The sequence below is a fragment of the Nilaparvata lugens genome, chromosome 5 (genome assembly GCF_014356525.2).
Source record: "Nilaparvata lugens isolate BPH chromosome 5, ASM1435652v1, whole genome shotgun sequence".
In the NCBI taxonomy this organism is placed as follows: domain Eukaryota; kingdom Metazoa; phylum Arthropoda; class Insecta; order Hemiptera; family Delphacidae; genus Nilaparvata; species Nilaparvata lugens.
Window position 1 is genome coordinate 63,805,667 of NC_052508.1, and position 26,436 is coordinate 63,832,102.

The 26,436-nt window shown below is 35.2% G+C and overlaps 1 protein-coding gene across 3 annotated transcripts in view; it reads left to right on the plus strand.

Annotated features, from left to right (window-relative positions):
* Positions 1-26,436, plus strand: part of LOC111063497 — a 38,502-nt gene that overhangs the window by 7,670 nt on the left and 4,396 nt on the right. The window contains exons 2-10 of one of the 3 annotated variants that reach the window (XM_039429017.1): positions 739-1,073; positions 8,841-9,218; positions 10,251-10,539; positions 13,954-14,178; positions 15,302-15,492; positions 16,930-17,010; positions 22,441-22,672; positions 23,541-23,658; positions 25,283-25,589. In XM_039429017.1, coding sequence (XP_039284951.1) covers positions 756-1,073; positions 8,841-9,218; positions 10,251-10,539; positions 13,954-14,178; positions 15,302-15,492; positions 16,930-17,010; positions 22,441-22,672; positions 23,541-23,658; positions 25,283-25,589 — 2,139 coding nt within the window. In that variant the 5' untranslated portion in view covers positions 739-755. Of the gene's footprint in view, positions 1-738; positions 1,074-8,840; positions 9,219-10,250; positions 10,540-13,953; positions 14,179-15,301; positions 15,493-16,929; positions 17,011-18,530; positions 19,526-22,440; positions 22,673-23,540; positions 23,659-25,282; positions 25,590-26,436 lie in introns of those variants that run through there. The other 2 variants (XM_039429019.1, XM_039429018.1) reach the window with 2 other exon arrangements.

Below are 26,436 nucleotides of genomic sequence, written 5' to 3' on the forward strand. Positions count from 1 at the left end.
TTTTTTCCGAGAGGAATGATGACAGATAAAAATGAACTTACAGTTCAGTTCAAGGAGAGGCTCAATCCATCAATCGGTGGTGCTGGAATAAACTGTTACAAAAGATTGGAATTCGAAGGTTTTTTGTTCGATCCATACCTTTCACCACCAGAAACATATAGTACTCATTCGGGTTACCCAAAATAATTGATTTTCCAGTACCGTACAAGCTAGTTACACACACATCGATACTTGAACGTTCGATTTTTTGCTGTCCTTATGAATTCTATCAGATTAAACGGAATTTGACGACATATGTTTAATCTGATAGAACTTTTAAGGACGGCAAAAAATCGAACGTCCAAAAATATGAAAGTATAAGAACCTCATCAATTTATTCTACATCCTTCCATTAATCCCTTGATTGCTGAGTGGGGAACCCCAGGGCACATGATCTCCAAACCTCCTAAAGTATAAGAACCCAATCAGTTTGTTCTGCAACCTACCAATGAAGAAATTTCTTGATTGCTAAGTGGGGAACCCCAGGGGACATGATCCAGCAAACCTCCTGAATTATAAGAACCTCATCAGCTTTTTCTGCACCTGGTTACCAGTAGGAATACCCAGGGGACATGACCTACCATACCTCCTAAAGTATAAGAACCTCATCAGATTCTTCTGCACCCTTTCAATTATATTATTTTAGCATCTTCTACTTTCATATTTGAACAATCAATTAAATTTCTCCTGTCCTTGCAGATCACCACCTCACCACGATGCGACTCCTAGGCCTCCTGGTGCTCTCAGTGAGCATTGCGGCCAGCACCCTGGCGGACGAGGACTGGTCCTGGGGCAGCAGCAGCGAGAAGAAATCACCCTCGAAAGACAGCAACACAGACTCGAGCAGTGCGCATGCGCAGTTGAGTGCAACAGTGGTTGATGACATCATCGATGGTGGAAGAGGGGGACGCCAACTGGAGGGCTTTGATGACGTGTACAGTGACCCTGACGTGCAACAGGCCTTGTCAGCAGGAAATGACTCGCAGGCGAGACATTACATCAAGGAGAGGCTGTGTGGATTGGGGCTGATGGCGGTGAGTTCAAATAAATTACTAAAAATATATACAGAAATGATATATTACCTTACAAACCAAAAGGCTGAACCAAACTTGAAAGAATCATACCGTACACTACAATATGAACTCAACATATTTACTTCCATCATTCCGAGCCCAATATTAGTTTTATAAAAGTGCGTACAGACCTGTGCACCAAGAACACGCGCATTTCACTTTTCATCCGCTGATAATACGTTTATTATATCTGCACCTTACTGTTTCAATCAATCAATCAATCAATTTTATTGGAAAATAATTTTTTACAATGTTGGGTCCTGCTAAACCCATGGGCTTTTCAGCAGGTGCCATATCAAATCAAAATTTTCACAACTTCAAATTAAAATAAAGTACAAATAAAATATAATTAGGCTATTTGTCGTGAATACAAGAAATGAAAAAAAAGGAATTACAATAATAATGAGAAAATAAAAAAGAACATAATAATCAGAAGTAAGAGTAATAGAGTTAATAAATAACATTATTATAAGCATGATAAATGCTTATTCTGTACAAATACAGAATAAAAATACTTAATGCGTATTCTGTACAAATACAGATATGATCAGCTAATGAGAAGTGAAATGCGCGTGTTTTGGCGCTCAAGTCTGTACGCTGCTTTGAAAAGAAGAAGAAAATGGTAATTTTTTTCCGCAACTATTATTCTTCTGAAAGCTACACTGAAGAGTTCGGGTGGACACTACAAACCATGCTTTCAAATCCTTCAACTAGGATATTCGCGTCCTACCAAGGCCTCTCTTGTCGAAAAAATTATGTATCTTGTAACTGATAACATATTTGCAGCTGATAACTGATACTAATTAGTTAAATTCCTCATAAATAAGTCCAAGATACTCCAATATTATCATATTTTAGCAACCTTTTGGTATAATCGTAATTCTTGTATTGAGTTGTTGGAGAGTACTGTTCTTGAAAATTTTGTTCATTCATGATGTACAAAATTACTTCTATTATCATAACATTTTCCTCTAAGTTAAAGTAATTTTTGCGTATCTATAGTTGAACTTAGTCGAAAGGATTGGATGGATGGTGGGGGCTTCGTATTAAGAGAGGCTAAAGGTGCGTACAGATATACGCGCCGCGAACACGATCATTAATCAGCTGATGCCAAGCTTTTTATATCTGTATCTTACCGTTTCTGTAAAAATGCAGATATAGTCGTCAGCTGATTAAAAGTGAATTGCTCATGTTCGCGGCGCGTATATCTGTACGCACCTTTAGGGCTGTTTGCACAGTCAAAGCTTAAACTGAATTCAATCAGCTGGTGGCTTAAACTAAAAATGAATCACATTATAACGAACGAGACTTGATTTGGATTTAATTCAGTTTAAAATGAAATTTAGTTTAAACTGATACTGGGCCCTTAGTGTTCGATCCCTGGCCGGACAAAACTTCTCTCAGGCCACTAGAATGCTTCGGATTGACACGTGAAATCATCGATCCCAGCTGCCTATAAACCAGTTGCTCAGTCATATCTAGATCTCAAAATTTATCGGGTGGAAAACTGAAAAAAATGACATCAAACCTGCGCTAGCCAAATTCTTCTTCTTCTTTGTCACTCCCCAGCATGCCTTTAGAGCGTTGGGGTAGCCTCAGTCCATTTTTTCCATGATTCCCTATCCAACGCCATTCTCTTCATCTCTGGAACAGTCTTCCCTCTTCTCCGTTCTATCTCATCAATGAATACCTCATATGAATACCTTATATGCGTCCTACTGCTCTCCTTCCTTGCACTCTCACATTAACATACTGTTTTGTTTTGCAATTATCTCCCATTCGCTGTACATGTCCATACCAGCCCAACTGCCTCATTTCTATCCTTTCACTGACATCTCTCATGCCCACTTCTTCCCTTATTCTAGTATTCTTTACTCTATCCCTTTTTGTCTTTCCTACAGTTTTTCTATGGCACTTCATTTCTACTGTCCTTATCTTGTTTTCATGAGATGATTTCATTGGCCAGCTTTCACTTCCATACAGCAAGATAGGTTCAATAATTGTCCGATATATTATTTGATTCTTAATCTTTTTATCAAGCTCTGTTTTTCCAAATATACAATCTTTTGTTGCATAATAGGCGGCAACTCCCTTTCTCACTCTGTTGAGTATGCTTGTATGCTCTTATGATTGTTGTAACTATAATATTTATGTTGCTATGTGGTGTTGTCCTCTTGTTATGATTCCCTTGTTGCCCTTCTATGAATTGATTAATAAACGAATATAAATTTGCAATTAGACTTACACCTCCCCATAGATTGTTTTTAATGGGTTCTATTCAGATGAGGCTTCCTGCTCTCACTCTCAGAGCATCCTTAATACTCTTTTTACATATCACTTTCTACAATCGAATAATTACTTTACTGTGGCTCCCACATATCATACCACACATTTCGCATCCTACAATCTGCAAATTGTCGTATTCAGCACACATACACACTCAAAACATCATATTCAAATAAAGCTCCTTGCTTACACTCCAAAAAGCATTATAATACAGTGACTTAACCTGTATACTGTATACTGTAATATATGTATACTCGATTTCTAGATGACAATCCATCTGTCTGATATCCAAGTGATATTATCAGACTCGTGGCAGTCTTCAATCTGCTAAGTAGGAAAGCCCTTCCCTCTTTACATGCCACTCTATACAGTCGAATTAATAATCACTACACAGCAAACTTCTCTCATCAGACAACCATAACATACTTTCAGCAGCCCACAATCTACAAAGCGTGTCAAATTCAGCATATACTCACACATGAACATAAGTGCCTCATTATGCACTGTTAAATGTTGTGTCACTCGACTTTTGTCTCCGTGGTGACAGATGGAAATTGTCCAAATCATGTTCTCTCCAGACTACACTGAGATTCATTTTAAACTGGCAGCATTGGTTGAATGGGAAGTATTGATGTTATTTACAAGAAATGCTGACAGTGTAAAGTGAATCTCACTAAATAGATGTCGTCCTCTAGATAATCATAATGAAAGAGAAATGCTCTCTGAGGAGGAAGTGAAAGCGAAAATAATTGTGATCGAGAGAAGTGAACAAGATATGTAGGTGTGTGGGTTATCTGGTTGTGTGTAGGAAACCGAAAGTGCCGTTTATCTGCATAATATATTATTATGACACAGTTTATTGAACTGATAGTCTGATTCGGCATACATGCGAAAAGTATATTATCATATATCAAGTTGGTGTTCTGATTTGGATTACATGTAATACAGATAAGCTGTAGTCATAGAAGTCATATACTTCCTGTATGCTGTAGCATAAATTAAACAATAATTTATATTCTGTTGTATATCCATACTTTTTCACTGTTAAAATTAAACTTGAATTTTAAATAAATAGATAAATAATCATTTTATTTGTTCATGGACCAGCCATACAAATACAGAAATACAGTTGAATAGAGATGCATGCAGAATTATTCTATAATTCCAACAATAGCCTCCAATAGAAATGAATTCTAAAGTAAAGTGTCAGTTCGTGAGAGAGCACGATTTCACTCTCTATGTCTGTTATAAATGTCTCCACTCCATGTGTATTATCAAACATAAACTTAAATTTTAAAAAACACTTTTGAAGTGAAAATACACTTACTTTTGTAGTGACGATCGTTTCAGAACTGATGATGACCAACAACAGGTCGAAACGATCGTCACTACAAAAATAAGTGTATTTTCACTTCAAAAGTGTTTTTTAAAATTCAAGTTTAATTTATATTGTTTATTGTATGGCTACAGTGTATCGAGTCGGTAGTATAAACGGAGCTGTATTCAGCAACGGAACAGTGAACAAAAGATGAGGTGGTAAACGTGGTGTGGTATTACAAAAAAAGTCCAAAAAAACTAAAAATAAGAACACTTTTACTCCTTGTATGAAAACTGAAAATGTCGGAGATGTTATTCTACATAGGCCTACTGATATTTATGTGATTACGATGAATATATTTGGAGAGTTTGAGAGACTGAAATCCTGTCAGCTAAGGGCTCATCGGTATTATGATATTGATAATTTATCCAATTCTACAGTTATCTTCATTCACTGTAGACTAGGTAAACATGCTACTTAGGTTACTCTTTCTTTCTCTTTTCTTTCTTTCTTTCTTTCGTTCACCCTTACCACTTATTCATCATCTTCTTCCATTATTATATTATATAATTTCTTATTTCATCTTTTGTATGTTCTTAATGACTAGTATTGAGTTGTATTAGCAACTCTCACAGGATTACCTTGCAGGTTGTTTGGTTCCTTATATTTTTGCTGAACGTTTTGTTTTTTTGTGTTTTGAAGTACCAATTCAAGAACTTACAAGCTACTTACTAAAGTTAGATCTGTGATTTTACACTTCAAATGTCGTACACATTGAATATGACTTAGATTTATCCCGTAATCAACTATTCTACTCCTATTCTCCTAGTCGAAAAGAGCCAGTATTGCAAATATTGTCTCTTTTCAATGTACCGTATTTTATAACAAACAACAAACAGCCTAATCAGCATCTAGTTGATGATTTCAATGACAAGCCATGTTAAGAGTATTGAGTTTGAAAGGTTTCTTCTTCACTTTACCTGTCATACAGTCTATGCCTTATATATTATATACTTCATATACTATAGTATACTACTTACTAGTTACGAGCAACTGAATTTGCTTGCATGTCACGATCTGGTGTCTTTCAACTGTGTCAATGTGTCAAAAATTCCCTTTCAAATTGTTTTCCTAGCTCAGAGTGGCCAAGACGCAGTGCATAAAGAAACAGGTGAATATCACCTATGACATAACGTTGCATCTATTATTCTGCACGTACTCCAAGCATACAGGAGAGCTATTACACTTCTTTTTAAATAGCCGATATTTTCTCCAGCAATTTGCGTACTCATTCTCAAAGTTTGTGTGTCACTGCCCTAGTGTTGACGAGAACATGAGAACGAAATCTCATAAATAGTCCTGATTTGAAATAAGTTTTTCTCAAAATAGAACATATCCTTTCTCAGGATTCAATGAATCTTGATGCATAAAATGCTGAAATGAAGCATTCCTATATTTAATAGAGAGACATGGTATTTTGGGCTGACTGACATTTTATTTCAATAATTATTTACAGTACAGAATCATCTCCTTCCTCTAGAGTGATTGACACAGCGGTTAGGTTAATTTCTAGTACTAATAAGGCTCGCTCAGATTGCATAAGCGACATGCTCTCACCAAAATAATTGGAAAAGAAATAAAGAACAACAGAGAAACGGAGAAACTGAAAAGATATTGAAGAAGAAGTAGATTGTGTGTACTGTGTGATTAGTAGAAATTGTAAAACCATCTACTATGCGCACAAATAGTTTGTTTGTACAAAGTTGTATTTAAAACTGTGGTATACATAAAATATTATGAATAATGGATTATGAAAAAATCTGGTGTGGCGCACTCACACAACTTTCGTTGCCGTTATGAAAATTTATCACCTGACGCTAGTGTTCCCGCGCATCTCAAGTCTACTATTCAAAGATCCAAGCCAGCTGGTGACAGGAAAATAAGCCTGGAGACACACGAAGTTTGCTATCTCTTCATAGTGAATGATTTAATAGAATCAACAGTTGCCAACAGTTTGTAATTGAAATAATAACATTTTCTCGAATTTCGAGCTTTTTTCAATTCTAGGTGAAAATGTTACTGAACGTTAATTGAAGAGATTTTCATGCTCAATCTTTTCCACTTGGAATTTCTTGTTCAAATTTTATCTCAAGCCTGATAATTGAGAATCTAAAATCAAATTTTGCATTAGATTGGGCAGAGCTCCTGAAATTTTCACAGATATGGGACTTGTGGCAGTTGATAGAGCTTATCAATGACTATTTTAGGTATAAATTTGATCAAAATCGTTGGAGCCGTTTTCGAGAAAATCGCGAAAACCCCTTTTCTTGACAACATTTTCACCATTTTATCCGCCATCTTGAATCGCATCAGATCGAAATTGTTCGTGTCGGATCCTTATATTGTATGGACCTTGAATTCCAAATTTCAAATCATTCCGTTAATTTGGAGATGAGATATCGTGTACACAGACGCACATACACTCATCACACACACACACACACACACACACACACACATACACACACATACAGACCAATACCCAAAAACCACTTTTTTGGATTCAGGGGACCTTGACACGTATAGAAATTTGTGAATTGGGGTACCTTAATTTTTTTCGGAAAGCAATACTTTCCTTACCTTTGGTAATAGGGCAAGGAAAGTGAAAATAGGAAGATTCAATGTGAATAATCTCAATATCGTGAATCATTTTCGTACAATATTGAATATCAATCAGTAAAAAAGAAATTGGGACAGGTATGATAAGGAAAGTATAGAGTGTACATCATCGTTTATCAATCCCAAGGTGTGGGAAGAAAGCAAGCTAGATGTCAATAAAAATGTCAAATTAGAATTATAACAGGATTTGAATGTGGACTGGTTTGTGACTGTGTCTACCACGTTAAAATAATGCTCCAATATCTAACAAGGGAAACGGAAAGTAGGTTTGTCACCTGAGTTCAGTAGGTTGTCGTATCTAACATTAACGCCCACGTAAATAATGTATTCATACGGTACGATTACATAATGCAATATCCTTATGTTTTGAATAAATTTGGCTAGTTTCACTTTCAAAACTTATGTGAGTGGAATTTGTTATGGACAGTTAGTTGCTTTTTACCTCACCTCATCAATTTTTATCCACTGTTATTGATTTATTCTCCCAATGTCTTCTCTATTTATTCATTCACCAATCTATTGTAGCTACACCCATTTTCCATCTATGTACATATTATTATTGATGAATATTTATTCTACCATTAATCGTTATACTTCTATGATAGGTACTCGAAGGTTTAATGTCAAATAGACCCAACGATATTTTGTCGTATTATGAAATTAATTAGGAACAAGAATTAGGAATCTATCAAGAAAATCCATTAGTTTAAGAATAATTCAGGGATCTCTGATAATATGAAAGGGGACTGACCACATTAAATTCAACTCGAGAATATAATTAAAATGTAGTTTTATCAAAATATCAATAGATGTGCATTCTGTGTAATGTTGGCTTGTTCAGAGGACTGACTCTCTCTGATGATTATCATCGATCATTTTGTGTATTCATCCATGTTGAGAATCACTTTGAACTATAAGCATTGATCGAATAGGAAGCAATGATGCTATAGTATAGGAATGCTGACAGTTTAGTAAGTTTTACTTGAGAACTGACCATGTTACAGCCAATCGTATGCTATGAAAGAGTAAGGATTTCGACCAATCACAAACGTGGTCGTGTTCAATAAAAGCTACCACTCTGTGATTGGTCCGTCTGAATCTTTGTTCCAAGCACCTGATTGGCTTGGATTGTCAGCTCAAATACACGGAAAGGCTGATTCTCTCATACACGAAATGGCGATTTGACCTCATCAAATAATATGATTCCTCGAGGATGATCAATTTCTGAAAATAAATAGAAATCAAATTCTCTCAAATTGGTCAAAAGCATTCTTTTACAGCATGGAATCACAAGTACCCTTTTCAATTTTCTTCGAATTTTATCCTATGTCATGTAGGCAGCGCTATTATAAATGAAACATAATTCTAAAATTTCAAGTTTAATAAGATCTTCTGTTTTCTGCTATTTCACCCAATTTTATGAATTATTTCTGTTTTCTCCACAGTGTGACGATGAAATTGAAGAAAAACGCCCGCACGTCCATCCCCAAGACCTGATCTACGCCCAACCAGTCCACCTGAAACCAGTGGGTCGCCCCATCACGGCCATACCCATCAAAGGGGGCTCGCCTGTAAGCGGACCAGGGTACGGACCCCCTCGTCCCGTACCCCTGCCAGGATATGGAGGCAGGCCTCCTCCACCCTTCAGCTCGGGACCCTCCCATAAACCATCCTACTACGGAGGTGGTCCACCCCCTCCACCCTACCGCGGGGGCAGTGGACCAGGACCCGTTTTTGCCGGCTCCAAACCGTCAGCGGTTTTCGAACCCGAACCCGATTTCCATTATAACAGACCGCTGCAGGGGGCTGCTGACGAGAAAAAGGTAAATTGAACTTTTTTTCATAAGTGTCTAAGCAGATATTGAGTAGTATTATCAAGTGTCTGGTGCTTGTGAGTGAATATTGTTCAATCTTTATCCAATTCAATGCGTTCAATCTTATTCATTCATTCAATATCCAATGAGGAGCAAAGTTTATGGAAGAAATGAATTGCTCTTGTAGGATTAAATAGATTGAAAGCTTGGAAAATGGGATACAGAAGTTAAAAAAATTAATTTACCAATCTAAAAGAATATTTTTATTTGAAACAATTTTAATAATGATCATCATGCCTATAATTATACCATAAGATAATTCATATCAGGATTGTACTCCCCTGACAATACTACAAATCGAAGTATAGGCCTAATTTTTCACTTGTCAGAAAGGTTATTACCTATTGATTGATAGTATTTATCAATCATAATATTGAACGCCTTGGATACTCACTATTGTAATAAATTATTACAAATACATGTTCCATCTACTGTCAGCTATGCCTATTCCTGTTTCCAGGGGTGCCCAACTGCCCCCTCCCCTAAAATTTATAAGAAATTCAGCTTCTACCCCTTTTTTAAACCCCTGTTTTGATTTTAAGCCCCCTCCCAAGAATTTCAATGACACAGTCTGCTTTCAAACCCCTCATTTGGTCACCCCTGCTTTTGGTATTCTTATGCATATATATTTTTTAAGCTTCTTGATTTCGTAATACTGATCATTGAAATTCTATATTTTTCCAAAATAGTTCTATCAAATCAATATAAAATTTACAATAACTTACCTACTCTACTTATGTACAACAACCGTTATAATTGATGAAGCAGACATTCCTATGCATGTACCTATAACTTATTTTTACTTCAATGATTTGATGAACTTATGAATAGTAGGCTACCAAATATTATCCAAAATTTATTCTGAAAAAGTTCTGCAGTTTTTTTCTTTATTGGGAAAGCTTTATATATATTAATATAATTTTCTTTTTCAATAGTCTATAGTTGTATTTTCTGAAAATAACACATTGATTTCTCCGTTAGGTGGTAGTAGTAAACAGCCAATCGGATAAGGTGCAGCATCACGTGCATCACCACTTCCACCACGACGCTGACAAGAACGCGGCGGATGCGTCGTTCGTGCCACCCGCGGCGATCGAGTCACCCGTCTACCCGCCCCTGGGGCCCGTCTCCTACAGCCCGTCCGGGGCGTCAGGCTCGCTCTACCCGTCCAACAGCATTCCCGGCTCCAGCTATGCCGGCTCCTACAACGGAGTCAACACGGGGCCCTTCTACAAGAAGGAACTGAATCTGAAGGGCGGATATTCGACAAGTGAGTTTTTCACAAGTTAAAAAATAAATATAAATTTAATCTTATTCCCACACTATAATAATATATTCGTTATTATACATTGTACTACAGATGAAGTAAGAGATACCTTCTTCGTCTCTGATTATAATATTATAAAGGCGAACTCCCAGTGAACTATCAATGAAAAAGATGTCAACTATCAGGCAGACTATTGGTGAACATGTCTGGTACAATGAAAATAAAATTTACGCTATGAATAGAGTTATGTCGAATTTCTCCATCATGGTGAAATGAAAAAGATGTTGTCAGTTGCACATTATTTTATAGAATATGAAATATTATATGCATATGGAGAATATGAGGATTCCCATCAGTTCATGATACAAATCGATGTAATTGATCGTAAAAGGTTCATCATCAAATATAAGTTGTTTGAAATTTAATATTAGGTACTCAATGATTAAGTTTATAGTCGAATTTTGTCTCGATTGTATCACTAGACACTTGAGAATATGAACTTATCGTTTATCCTCCCTCCTATAACATCCTTCTTCACTCGCACAACCTAGAGCATTAATTTTTACTCCTCAAGGAAAAAATAATTTTAATAATCAGATATTCTGATAGCGGGCCACCTGATGATATATAGATCAACGAAGTTCAGCTCAGATTACTTAGATAACAGAGATTTCATAAAATACCTTAAAATTGTAAAAGGAAAGTATTTGTCAGCTCCTGTATCACATAACCTCTCCGATAACGGATGTGGTTCGCTCCATCCTGGACAAATCTTTTCATCAAACTGAAATTATTCCGGTGCTCAATTGATTCCATTCAACAATTCTTCCTCGACCAATAAACTAGAATCAACAATAATTACAGCAACTGGAAATCGGTCGATAATTATCGTAATTACACCAGAAAATAATTACAAGGGAGGATAGAGGAACTCGAAAAGGAGGGAAGAAGGATCAATTACAGTATTTGTCACACTTTTTCGTTGAGTTTTTTGGGAGGCAAATGAAAATTTGGACGTAAAAGCTAGGAGTTTGGAGGAGAGATACTCTAGTTGTGAGCTCAAATTTGATTCGAATATGCATCAAACTAACTTTTTCAATGATTTGTTTCCATTTTTTAAATTTCTTACACAACAAACCTGTGATTGGGGAAGCAAAGTTGAGAGCAAATCAATATTAGTAATAACTTATTCATATGATTTCATATTATTTATATTCTCATAATGAACATTACAATATTCTCATTTGGACAAGATCTGTGGGCTTGACAAACTTGTAAGAATAAGAAAATTGTGAGAGACACAAGAAATTCATTCTCTTCTATCAAAAAACTGAAAAAAGGTTGGAGGATCTTGAAATTGTGAAAAATGAAATAGTTTGAGAGAGAAATACTCCCGTCAGTCAGTGTGAGTGAGAATGAATGTGAATGTGACTGTGGCTCATGGACAGATTGAACATAGAGATTTAGTAGATGAGTAGATGAGTCAAGGTTCACTGAACAATCTAATGCCAAATAGTGACCAAAGATCAATGAGAAAACCCAATGCAAGAGCAACAGTTCAAATCCTTCTAGCCTTGAATCCCGTAAAAGATCAGAGACAAATTGCAGGCAGCTACGATCCGAAAATTGCACAACAAATCAGAGATGCAGGACATTCACTTCCTTATTGATGATGGAAGAAAAGTCACGACAACTGATCTTGACAAAGAAAACTTTTGAAGCGCCTCTAGAAGTGAGATGGATGAGTGGGTGTTGATGGGTGACAGAGCGAGAGAGAAATGGGAGAAGGAAGAGGAGAAAGAGAGACAGGAGTAATGAGGAAGTGCAGTTTTCACGGTGTAGTTAGTTCCTTGACCTTCAGTGAAAGTGAATCCGTATAGTAAAAGCCCGTAAGCTTTGAAAGTCACCAGTCTTGTCTGCTTGTCAGTCTTCTTCTTCTGCTCTTTTCCTCTCTTTCTTCTCCCTCGTTTCCTTCGTATTCTTCTTCTTCTCCTTCTTCTCCTCCTTTTTTATTTTATTCTCCCTGACCATCTTATCCTAGTCTTGTTAGCATCCTTCTCACCTAAGCGCCGTTTCATTACCTAATTTTCTTGTATAGAATTTCTTGAGGTTCATAATCTCCAATAACTCACCCTCTCACTCTGTCTCTCTCTCACCCATTCCCCTCCCACACTCCTTCTTCCTCTAACATCTGAACATGATTGAACTCTCTTCATATCACTACTTTCCTCTAGTCTCTTTCATGCTTCTTGCTTGGATTGTCTGTCTCATTCACTGTTTCACTTTGTTTATCGCGGTCTGCGATCAGGATATCACGTTCTGGTTCTTATTATGTCACTATGAACTAATATCAACAAGCATCATTATGTAATTGCCTGGCGACTGAGAAATTGATTATGCAGCTCGCTATGTTGTTGATCAGGATTATCATTTCCGAATTGGTTTGAGAACTTGTCATTAATAGCTTGTTTTGACACCTCTTTGCTTGAGCACTGTTAAAATTTAACTTGTTCATAGCGTCATAGTTATTTTATTGTAGAATCATAGTAGTGCATTGGAGGTGATAAATCATGTATTTAAGAGATTGTTTTGACACCTCTGCTTGAGCACTGCTTAAATTTAACTTGTGCATAGCGTCATAGGACTCATAGCTGTATTATTGTAGAATTATAGTAGGCATTGAAGGTGATAAAACATGACTGTATTTAAGAGCTTGTTTTGACACCTTTTTGCTTGAGCACTGCTAAATTTTAACTTGGCCATAGTTGTATTATTGTTGAATTACAGTTCAGCATTGAAGGTGATAAATCATTACTAAAACTTTTCAAAAGATTTCAAGAACAGTCCTAGACAAGCACACACTTTTTGGTGTGCTCAAATACAACGATCCTGGTATCTGGTTTTCACGATTCCAAATGGTTTATGTTAGTGGTTGATGAAGGCATAAAATGCGTGTTTTGGTTTACAAAATAGATTGATTAATACGTCCCTCATTATTAAATTAAATCAACTCTGATCATCCACGATACGTATAGATTTTTGAATCTATTAGTTCACTTGAAACTGATGTTTGTCGATAAATAAATCTTTCCAGAGAACCACCTCACTCATGGTGCATTTCTTCCACGTGATTCTATTCCTCATTCTTATGACTCCTTTATGTTTTCAATTATTTAAAATATTCCAAAAAATTAAAATCTATTCAGAATGTAATCTAGTCCAATGAATTAACTCCGATTCACCTTGTAGATCTTGGTCTGATTTTTATAAATAACTAGGCCTACTAATACCGGTACCTATTGTAGAAGTGAAAAAGTGTTTCTTGAAGTTTAAAGATCTATTGATAGTATCCAAGCTAGGATAAAAACCTTAGAAGAGAAAAACTTAATTTCATTTTATAAAATCTCTTTTTACCAGACAACTACGTGACCCAGAGCGCAGCCTCGTTCAACAACTACCCCAAGTACGAGACACCCCGCGCTGATGGGGGCTTCGGGGACTGCATCTGCGTTCCCTACGACCAGTGTCCCCCCCACGAGATCGCCCGCAAGGAGGATGGCTACTTCATCGACCCACGTACCGTGTCGGGGGCCACCATAGAGGCGCTTGGACCTGATGATGTTGTCGTTACTGACGGAAATGGTGAGTTCTCATGGCAATTTACAATTTGTCAATTTGGTATATTCCAGTTTTAGGTCTCATCTATTCCCATCAAATTCTGAATTGTGGAATATAGATGCGAAATTCACATTCTTCACTTCATGAAATTTTTCAGGAAGAAAAAACTGATATCCATTTACTGTATGCTTTTTTGTATTCTGTATTGGGACTTCAAATTTCATTCGAAATACATGAAATGTATTGTCTAAAAAACAGTGTTTTAATTTAGAAAGATCAATTTTATTCTAGATAATTTGAGTGTTGATACAAACAATTGGATAATGTTGATTCACCCAGTTTGATGGCAATAAACAGTTGAGGCAAAACTCATATTCTCCTAGGATATTGATTTTGTTGCTTCAAACCATTTCATTGTTGGAGAATGGATAATGTATGTTTTGACCACCCCAGATGGCTGGAGAATGTTACTTCTGGAACAGTTCAATGATTTCTCAGATTTATGAAGATGGATTAGTGTGATTTATGCTGCATTTCTAGATTGTAAAATGATGTAGATCAACATTATAAACAAGATATCCTCACTGAATTTAGAAAAATTTTAACAGAATCTTCATAGAATTATTGCATTCATACAAAAATAATCCAAGTTAAACGCTAACTGTTAGCGTTTAACAAGCAGAAAGCTAACAGTTAGCGTTTAACTTGGATTATTTTTGTAAGAATGCAATAATTCTATGAAGATTCTGTTACAATTTTTCTAAATTCAGTGACGATATCTTGTTTATAATGTTGAACTACATCATTTTACAACCTAGAAATTCAGCAGAAATCACACTAATCCATCTTCATAAATCTGAGAAATCAATGAACTGTTTCAGAAGTAACATTAGTATGGTTGAACACGTAACTCTAACTTTTAACTGTTATTTTCGAAAATTCCAAAACAATACGGTATCCTGTATAGCCAACAAAATGCAACCCCTTTTACGGATGTTCATTGCAAAATTAGAGCATTTATTCAATTAATTATTTAATTATTTATTGAGAATACATCACATTTATTCTACATATTGCTATTCTGATCAAATATTCGAGTAAAAACTGAAATTCAATAATTAATTTTGCAAATTACAATTTTTCTCAGGTACAATGACAGTTGTGTCCAAGCACTCGAAACGTGACGACTCCGAGGCCAAAAGCAACGATGACGAAATAACGAAGAGCACAGAGAATGCTGATGAAAGTGGATCGAAAGCGGAACCGGAAACAAGCAGGAGGAAGAGGGAAGCTGCAGTAGACACGAACGAATCAACTGAGAGGAAGAACGTGAAACCGGTAAGAGAAGAAACCTTTTTAACTTTGTTCACTGAGAATTATACGTTATGCAAGACAGTGAGTGACTCATATATGAATGAATTGATAATATAGGAGTTACAGTTTTACAGTTTCCTAGCAAGTGGAAAACGCAACTGAAACTGAAACTCATGGTTTAAAATAATGATAATTGTTGAAGAGTAGATTGAAGCTAACGGGTTGAAAGGAATACGTAACTGAAACTGTACCGTCTTTTAGCTGTTGAGAACTGAACGGAGACGGTGAAGTTGACGTTCCGTTTACAATCACTCGGAAATTATAGCTCACAACCAGTGACAGCTTTTGTATAATATTTTATTCTTGATTGGAATTTTCTCGTAGAAGCTTTTTTGTAGTTTTGAAGCTTCGCATAATCTATTTCTCTTCTATAAATGGAGTGTATATATTATTCGCTGATGTATTTATGCTACTTTTATCATCGCATTCTGTAGTTTGGCTTAGATGCAGTTGAATCAATCCATCAGATTTTATATTCATGGAAAATAATACAACATGAAGTTATCCATGATGATTAATGAGGCAAATAGGTTAATATCAATTGCTTCAGATGAAATAAAGTTCAGTAACACTTAATATTCAGTTGATAGATCAATAACTGAGTTAATAGTGAATTCAACTAATAATCATAAAACATAATCATAATAATATTATAACAGAACCTTATCAATCTATAACAAAAATATTAAGCTACCAGTATAAATACAGTGTTGGGTACTTAGCATCTTGGGACCTTCTGCAGAATCATATTCTGGCAGATGCATCAATGCTAATTCTTCAAGAGAAGTTAATAGCTTAAATAATTTTAATAATTTATACTTTATCAATAACTGGATAATTATTAAAAAGAATATTCATTACTTACCCATATTACTTTTAATGTCAATCTAAATCTAATGGATGGATGCATTATAACTTACAAAATTATAATTTCAAGTAATATCTCAACAAGCTTTAGCAACCATATAACTTAGAAAGAGAAACTGTATCAGTTATCTCATGCTATAGTGAGGTTCACGTTATAATGACAGTATTTGATCAACTTTGGTTTTGCTATCCTTGTCTATTATTCGACAAAGCCGGTGGTACCATATTTTTCTAGGTCCATAACGGTGCCGATTATGTTTTTGACAGTGTAGAAATATGATTAATCAATGCAGAGAATCGGCATCGCTATTCTTCTATCTTTATCCACTGTCATTATAACGTGGACCTCACTATAGCCGTCATGCTATTATCAGCATGTCTAAGCAAAACAATTTTCAGCAACGCATGACATTTCCCATGCATCCAATCACAGTTTTATTGATATTTTTGTAGTATAATTAATTATGACTGCCTGTCAATCACAGCTTATCGATAATTGTATTAATGCACTCACAAAACTCACGAAACTTTTAGCGAGAACTGGCACCCTCCAACACAGCCGTAGCAAGCAACCGCTATCAAGTTATAGATCAGAATGCAGAAACTGCTGATGGCGTAAGTTTTAATCACCTAAGAACATCACAAATTTGCATCAGTTTTTGGGGATTTTGTGTGCGTTTTGCGAATGCTTTGCATCATATATTGTTGGCGAATCATTGCTACATTCCACGAGATTTGTGTTGTTTTCATTTCAGGTGTTTTGTACATATTTGTTGTTTTATTTTTGAAATCACATTCACAGCTAACACTCCACCATTTCATGTTGATCTCTCAAACTTCCCTTAAACGACACGCCAAATCCTCCAGATGTCAGCACTAGTAGAAACAGTCTTCAAATTGTTCTCTCCACAAAGAACAATAGCTTCAAATTTTCCTGTAGAAACAACAGAATCTTCAAATTTCTTTTGAGGGTACCGTAGTCAATACACATCTTCTAGTAAACAGTCGGCAAACTATTATTTACGTCTTACCTTCTACCATTATTATTCTTTGTTCTCAACCTGCGTGTATTTTCTGTTCTTAATTTTTGAGAGTAATTTGGTACTCATTGTTGTTGCTAACAGTTAAAATTGCTAACAAAATTCATACTTGTATTGAATTGATTCATAGAAAAATAACAATTAGTTTTACTGAGATACTAAGAAGTGATGATGGATTGGCTAAAGTTCAATGTAGGCTCAGACTGGAGAAGGGATTGAGTGGTTGAAAAATCATAATCGTGATTTCGGAAAAATCACTGATTAAATAAATAAATCATTTCCAGAAGAGAAAGAACTATTTAATACGTCAACTACTGAATATGATTCCCCAAAAACTATGTTCCCTATTTTTAAGTGAGCGGTCTTTGATACAATCCAATAAATTTTCTCCCATCTAAGAAAATATGAGTACAATATTCTATTAAGTGAGTTTTCTTCAGAATTCATCTGATATCAGACTTATCAGACTAACTCAGACCTTATCAGTCATAGAAAAGATATTCTAGGTAGACTGCCTACTAGGATAACGTATTCTAGGTAGACTGCCTACTAGGATAACGTTATTTGTTGATGGAAAAATTACTTTATCAATAACAGTTCTATAAATCTGAATGCTTTCCATTCCATGTGATTCACTTCGTTAGAACACATCACGTTAAATTTGAATGGAAAATCAACGAAATGATTCAGCAGAAGAATAAATTCTATACAAAAAGTTGTATGTTTTGAGAGGTGGCAATTGAAGAAAAGATAATATAGATTATTCTAGTATCTGAGTTGAATATTCTGAATGTCGAATAATTGGAAAAAAATATCTATGTCTTCCAGAACAATGATAATGTTAAATTTGATTCGTATCACAAGTTCAGTTGCTGAATGTAGGATCAAATCAAAATTCTCATTCTACCTAAACCCTGATATTTAGTTTCAGACCAAGTGCTACAAAAATTTAATAAAGAAAAATCCAATCCAGAAATCACTTTTTAGTGTTGAGTAGGCTAACAACCAAATCAAATGGTTTGTGACTTTAGAGCAGGGTGAGAGCAGAAAGTTTGTAACTAGAATGGATACAAACTAGGTGCTGTATGTTCACAGCGCAAGTTCGGCCTTGGAGGCACAAGCGGTGCAGACTCAGACGACGATAGCGACTCAACCGGCCTCAAACTCAGACCCACTTTCGGGGTTTCGTTCGGCCTGCCATCTGGAGGAGGAGGCTACCCCTTGAACCCTTTCCACCACACCAACCCTGCCCTCAATCCCTACGGAGGTGCCCTAGGGGGGTCCAACGGGCTAGATTTAGGTCTGGTTAGTGTGAACCCACTGCTGTCCGTTCAGGTGCAAAAAGACGAGTTCGGTGATAAAGTCGTGAAACCCCTGGTCAATCTGCACGTCACCCCCAACCACGGGTTTGTGCACAAAATCGGAAGCATCTTCCACAAGTTCAAGGAGCCCTTCTACTACGCCCCACCTCCACCACCACCTCCCTTCATCCACCAACACCAACACTTCCACAACACACAGCCCCCCAAATACGGATCATATCCGAAACCTTATGGTGCCCCGCCCCCGTTCTACGGACCTAAACCTTGGGGCCCTGGGGGGTACTCACATTACGCTCCCAGCTACCAAAGCTACAGACAAGATAAATACTCTAACTACGCTGAAGGAGGAGGTATCAACGGATTCAAGGGTAGCTCGTATCTGGACCCGGTTTATGATACCTCCTATACCAGGCCACAGTTCAACTCCTACCAGGAGCCACAGTTCACTTCCTACCAGGATAACACACAGATTTTTGACGATGACAGCTACGATGGTTACTATCGTAGCGCTAACGGAGGTAATGGCTACTCAAACACAACAACTTCACAAACGTCTTTCGGGTCTTCTTCGCCTTCTTCTTCTTTCGTGACCTCCCCCTCTTCCTCCAGTGTCGGCGGTGCCGTCGAAAGTAGAAGTCCCGATCGTGTTCAGTTCCCGAGTGATCGTCGCAAGGATGTTGCGTTCCGGGATGATGATGGTGACAACGTAAAGAATGATATCTATTAATTCCATGTTCTGTTATCAGCACATAAATACAGAGATTATTATGTAAGTGTCATCATCTTGACAAATAATACGAGCAGACTATATTATCATCTAGGGTAATAAAATTTGACAATCTTAGGACTTTAATACAGACTTCATCGACACCTTATGTGATGAGACTAGATGTATTATATTATCGAATACTGTACTTTTATTGCTGCAGAGTATCACTACATGAATACTGGTAATTTTACCAACGGTTCATGATTGGTAATAGAGTGATATGACTGTGCTAGACAGAAATACACTTCAACCAAACCTTCTACCCCACACCAATGTGATTTCCTGAACATAAATTATAATTCAAAAGAAAAAATTGAAATATAGTTGATAGGATAAATTTCATTTGAACAATAAGTTCATATCTGATTCACCAAAGATCAATAATATAATAATTGTTATCTGCATGTTGTAGCTCTCCAATGTTATTTCTAATATGAGCAAGCTAACTTTGATAAACAAGACCATGCTCAAAAATTCAGGTGCTCAAAATAGTTTATTATTTGATTTGTAGAAATTAGTGTTCTCTGTATTTCTTTTAGATTACATGAGGAGCTCTTAAAACCTCAATAGTATTCAAGTAGCTGTAGCTTTCAATTGTATCACTTTTTCAATATCTATCTATTATTTCCCCTGGCAAGAAGTTTTTATCTGATTCATTTTTTATACAGCCAATTCACTATATCCTGTGTTTACTATTTAATGATTTGTGATTATTTAAGAGTTGATACTCTGATTCTCGATACTTTTTTGGGAGTACTATCAAAGTGAACAGACAACATAAGGACTTCACTGTTTTGGACTATCGCGGACTCTGAAGACTCTACAGAAATGACAACTCTACAATCATGGATGACAGTGAACAAGACACTACCTCACACAACAGGCCACAAATCATTCATTTTTGACTGAATCATCACTAACTGAACTCTCCTAGAAGCCTCTGTCATGGATAATCAACTATCCTTTCCCATACCACCATCCTGAATCATTGATATTTGCATGTACAATGGATTGCTATTAACATGTGGGTTTGAAAGAGCAGGGCAAAATTGATTGGGAAAATATAGTAAGCTTTTCCATAAATTAATCGTTTTATAAGCTGAAGCTTTTGAAAATTATATTGCATTTTCTATTATAAATGGTATACTATCCTATGATTCTAAATTTGTTTGTTCTAGCTTTTACTAACATTTTTATTAAATTTAATGTATTCATTCAATAATCCATCTCTTGTGATTGAAATCAATGAAAAAATGGAAAATTGAAACTTTTGAGTAAATTGCATTACAGTAGTTAAACTACTTGCATGAAGAAGGCCTTACTACTATTCATCAAAAATATTCTCAGCTCAAAAAGAGTAATATACTAGATTTGTGTGGAATAATTATCTAGTAGAATAATGGTTGATCAATAATTTGTGGTTATAACCTACTCCTCTTCTAGAACCAAAAAGTAACTTTGTGGTAGATCAGGACTACAGCATTAACATAAGCGACCCAAAGTGAAACTTTTTCTTATTAACAGATCATTCTCATCACAAATACAGACATAATATAGGCTACCAATAAATTTTATCATAACAATCAGACATCTTAGAAACAACCATCATAATATTCATCCATAATTGCATTTAATAATACTTATGTTCTCAGATTGAATAGCCTAATTAATTTTGAGTAATTCAGTAGAGTACATTTATTTACACAAAGGAAACACATTGCTTAACCATCATCATACTAATATGACTCATGACTTGATATTTGTAGTGCAGTAATTATTTGAAGAAATGTGAAAGCTATTGAATTATTCAGTTGTAGCATATAGGTACCATTAATAATTTATTGTGTTCTGTTTGGAGTAAATTATTGAATCAACGGGTGCATTGAGAGATTATTGAGACTGCATCATTGCATGCTACAAAATAGAAATTAAGAATTTTGAAAAGAATTATTTATTAAATAAGAGCAAGTTATGCCAGGTGGATTCTCATGAATGATTGCCTATTATTATTATTTGGATATATGTATGATCAAGGTACTTCATTTAGTTCATATTGGATACAAAATACAAAGCATTTGCAGAATGAGCATGTAATTCAAGGTTTTGTTTTGCATGATATGCGAATATCCATGTATGATTTGTATGCATTGGCAAGTAAGCATGACAATATAGACTATTGATACATTTTCTTGTGTTAAAACATTATGGAGAAAACTCTTGGATCACCTGAACAAAGTCTATTAACAGGAATTGCCTTGTAAAATTGTTTCATTATGAAATCTTATACTCTAGGGTAATGCTATTTGTCACTTCCAGAAATTGAAGACAGTCTCCATCCATGTTCATTCATGTATTCAATAATGTACAATATTATCATTTTGTCGTCTCTATTACAATATGAGGAGGCACAACAGAGCCTTATTATGCCCAGATCTGATTTGAAAACAAAAATATGTGGAACATGATACAATAAAATCATATATTTATATGATTCCCATAGCCTATATCATGCCAAAACCTGAAATTAAAACAAAATGATATGTTGAACAAGATACAATATGATCATATTATAATATGATATGAACAAAAAACAAACATTATATTATTCAATAATAATAATAAATTATTATATTATATTAAACGTTCAATGTTGTGTATGTGACAATGCTTTACCGTTGAGGCTACTTCTATAAACAAATAAGAATAATTTTTATTGCCAAAATTAATACATGTAAAAAATTGAATAAAATAAAATTAAAATGTAAAATATAATTTAATTATATGTTAAATTTCATAGACTCAACCACTGTTTGACCAGTTTTTGGCATTGTCTTGTTATATGCAATTTTACTCATGAATCTAATCAATTTCAATTAATAATTCCACTAATTTCGCTTGTTTTTCCTTTGGCCAGCGCCAAGCCAACTACGGCTTCAGTCGTTGTCCGGCTACTCAAGTGTGTTGTCGTCGTCCGCTGCAGCCGGCACATCCGTCGCAGACGGCGCCGCAGTACAGACCACCGCAGCCGCAGCCGCAGCCGGGACATGGCGTTCACGGCGGGCACGGTCAGTGCGGTCACCGCAACACGCACGGCATCAACGGACGCATCAAGAACCCCGTCTATGTCGACGGTGACAGCGAGTTCGGTAAGCAAAGCAAGCAACATATGCTGAAGAATTAAGCATTCATTTTTAACTTCTATTTTTTCTATTTTCCACACACAGGGTTTGCCTTTGTGAAAAGTTTACATGAAGTTTATTAGAAAATGATGTTGTATTTTCTGTAACTACGATATATAGCACTTAGATTTAGTTATTATGATTAATAATTATTTAAGTTCAACTGTAAGTTTTATTTATGATCATTTGGTTGCAAAAGATGTAGCGTTGTTGTATGATTTGAATTTTTGTACCCTGTTATCAACGATAATAAAAACCAATTTGATTTGATTCTTTTAAAATGTTATCTAAATTTGGAAGAGAAATAGTACAAGGAGAATCCTTAGTTTTCCCCTCCCAATCAGTGCTACTTAGTAGAAATTATGAATAAATAAATAAATAAATAATATTTAAATAATGATATTTAGGGACTCAGACATATTCCACTTGTGGGCTATATCTGTTTGGTCTTAAGTGCTGGGTCTTATTCTAGTGATTACTTAATTAGGGTACCCAACTAAACAATAAACAATTGATTATTCTTAATTCTTTTTTTATATTACTATGATTGTTTATCAGAGATTGACAATGGTGTAATAACCGAAACCGGTCTTTCCAATTATCAATAAATCAGTGGTTTTTTGAGAATTTCTTAGTCTTTTTCATTAAATTCTTAATTCTATTACAATATCTTCTCTCAAACATTCTTGTGAGTACTCAACTTCAGTACCTAACTAAGAATTTATTACTAATTCTATCAAAGTATCTTCTATATTCATCCATGTTCAAGTTATTAATGCTGTTTACTTTGTAAGCAGAAAAATGAGCTCATTATCAATTTAATTTTTGTGAACAGGTGAATACCCATGGCAAGTGGCCATCCTGAAGAAGGACCCTCATGAGAGTGTCTACGTTTGTGGAGGAACCCTCATTGATAACGCTCATATTATCACCGCTGCTCATTGTATCAAATCGTAAGTATCTCCTTGATAAGCTCATCATGTTCAATAATGGAAAATATTCAACTTCAAATCATCATGATTTGAAAGAAAACCGAACTATTCAAGCAGAGAGAAAGTAGGCCTATAGACTTCAGAATTTGAAAATGTTCAAAGAAGTATTAAGAAAAAACCTACAGGTGTTGTACTCCAAACTATGAATAATGGATATGATATGGAATGCAGGCTCCAAAAACCGATTCATCCTCATATCTACTAAATTTCTTCCAACTGAATACTATGTAAATTTTTGTCTCTTTCCTACAATTTCATATAATCATGAAATATTTTTTCATCGAAATTGATGTTGCTTTCCATGACGAAACACTATATAATAACTCTGTTGTAGTTCTGACACTTTGTTACTTGTAAATATTCGAAAAACACTTACTTTTCTTGGAGTATTGATGAATGCATTTCACTCCTGAAGAGGAGCTTCTCTTTGAGAAAAGTAAGTGTTTTTAAAATATTTACAAGTAACACAGTGTCAGAACTACACCAGAGTTATTTTTTTATCATCACATCATTCTATTATACTACACAACATCTCAAAGAATTTGGAAATATACAGTGTATATATAGGCATTTGAGGCTCATTAGCTATATATTTTTGTGTATCTGCCATACGCTAAATAAATCTATGGTTTCTTCCTAGAACATATTGTAGAATATTCATTATTATTATGAATTTCAATCATAGGTACACTTAACATAATCTGATCTAGCTTTGGAATTGGAAAAAATAAAAATCTCATACTATCATACTCAATAATTGTATTATTTTGAGTGAGCATATAACTCTCATACCTACATCCATAGAGAAAAGATAGCGTAGTCTCTGCTACAACTTTGAATGTCCTTTCTTGAATCCTCATCCAAAATGAATTTTCAAATAATTTTCATTACAAACATAACAATTAATAGGCCTACATGAATTTAAACCTACTCTCTAATATCATTCTGAATGAATCAATCATCTCTCTCAATGAATCAGAATCCATAATTCAAGTTTCTAAACCATTACGTTCAAGTCTTCAAGATCTATATTATGAGGGATTTAATATATATATTTTTGCTCATGCCTCTCTCTAGATATATACCTAACGATTCTCTACCGTTACCATTCTACAAATTATTTCAATTTTATTGAATATAATAATTAAATATGTGACAGACTGTTCATTATTTAAATCTTCTCTATATTCTTGATTTCCTCATCACAATTTATTAGTGTACATAAACATTAGTAAGTTATTATCCATATGTTACACAACTTTTCCTATAAATTTTGTCTCTTTCTTCTCATCCCTCACAGCTTCTGTGTATTCTCTGAATGCAATATTTTGTATTTAATATCTAATAATGAAATATCATGTAACTGACTCTCAATTATTCGACTCTTTCCTATTTATTTTTTCTTCTTTCCTCACAATATTATTTATGAGTTACATGGAAATTAGTAAGTTATTATCTGTATGTTTCACAACTTTCCCTATAAATTTTGTCTCCTTTCGTCCCTCATAGCTCCTGTGCTGTATGCAATTTTTTGTATGTCTTTCATTTTCTCAATCAATAAATTTAATCTTTCTCTCGGTGACAGCTATGCCGCCCACGACCTCCGCGTCAGACTGGGCGAATGGGACGTGAACCACGACGTAGAGTTCTACCCGTACGTAGAACGCGACGTACTGCAGCTGTTCGTGCATCCCGAGTTCTACGCTGGTACACTGTTCAACGACCTGGCAATACTGCGCCTTGACCGACCAGTGGACTTCGTTCAGAGTCCGCACATCAGCCCGGCCTGTCTGCCCGACCCATACACCGACTTCTCCGGTCAACGCTGCTGGACCACCGGTTGGGGAAAGGATGCGTTCGGCGACTACGGAAAGTACCAGAATATCTTGAAGGTTCGTGAAAATTAATCAATTATCTAACAAATGATATTGTCTTCTCTTTTTTTATTCAATTTGGTCTGATAGAGTTAGGCCTTTGGAAAATATCACATCTTGAAGGTTCATGAGAATTAAGTCAATTATCTGCCGAATAATTTTGTCACTTCTTTCAATATCTAAATATATTTAGATATTCCCTATAACACTAAGTTATAGATAGTGTGTTTGTCTTTTCGGTCTCAAAGTTTTATAGTTTTTTCAAAGTTTGAAGTTTTCTGAATATTTGTAATTGATTTTAATTCAATTTAGAAGTATATTTTCAATTAAAAATGATTGTGTGTGTTTTGAATTGTAAATTGAGTGTGTAAAATTGAAGAATATGTTGAAGTGACACATGATCCAGCTACATTTGGGCTGTTGTAAAAGTTAGAATATTGAAACCGTTTTGGGCGTAAGTCTGTGGTAATTTTCTGTAAGCTGTGTAATTCTGAATGATTGAAACAAAATAAATAAATAAATATTCGAAGGTGCTGCTTGATAGTGTTATGGGGGATATCAGAATATTTTGAATGTTTATTTCATTTCATTTTTTCATTTCATAATTTCTTTATTCATAAATTTGTACAGTGTATACAATGAATAGTGTCATAAATATATATCTTTGATTAGATACAATTAAAAATAAAATACATAACAAATAGAACATCTACAAAATACAACAATACAAACATACAATACAATTCAACTCATAGGAGCTGATCTCATTCATTCAAATATTCTTCGATATTATAAAGAGCTCTTCCAGTTAAATATCTCTTCAATTCCAATTTGAATTTATTGGGATTCAGCTCTTGTTGGATTC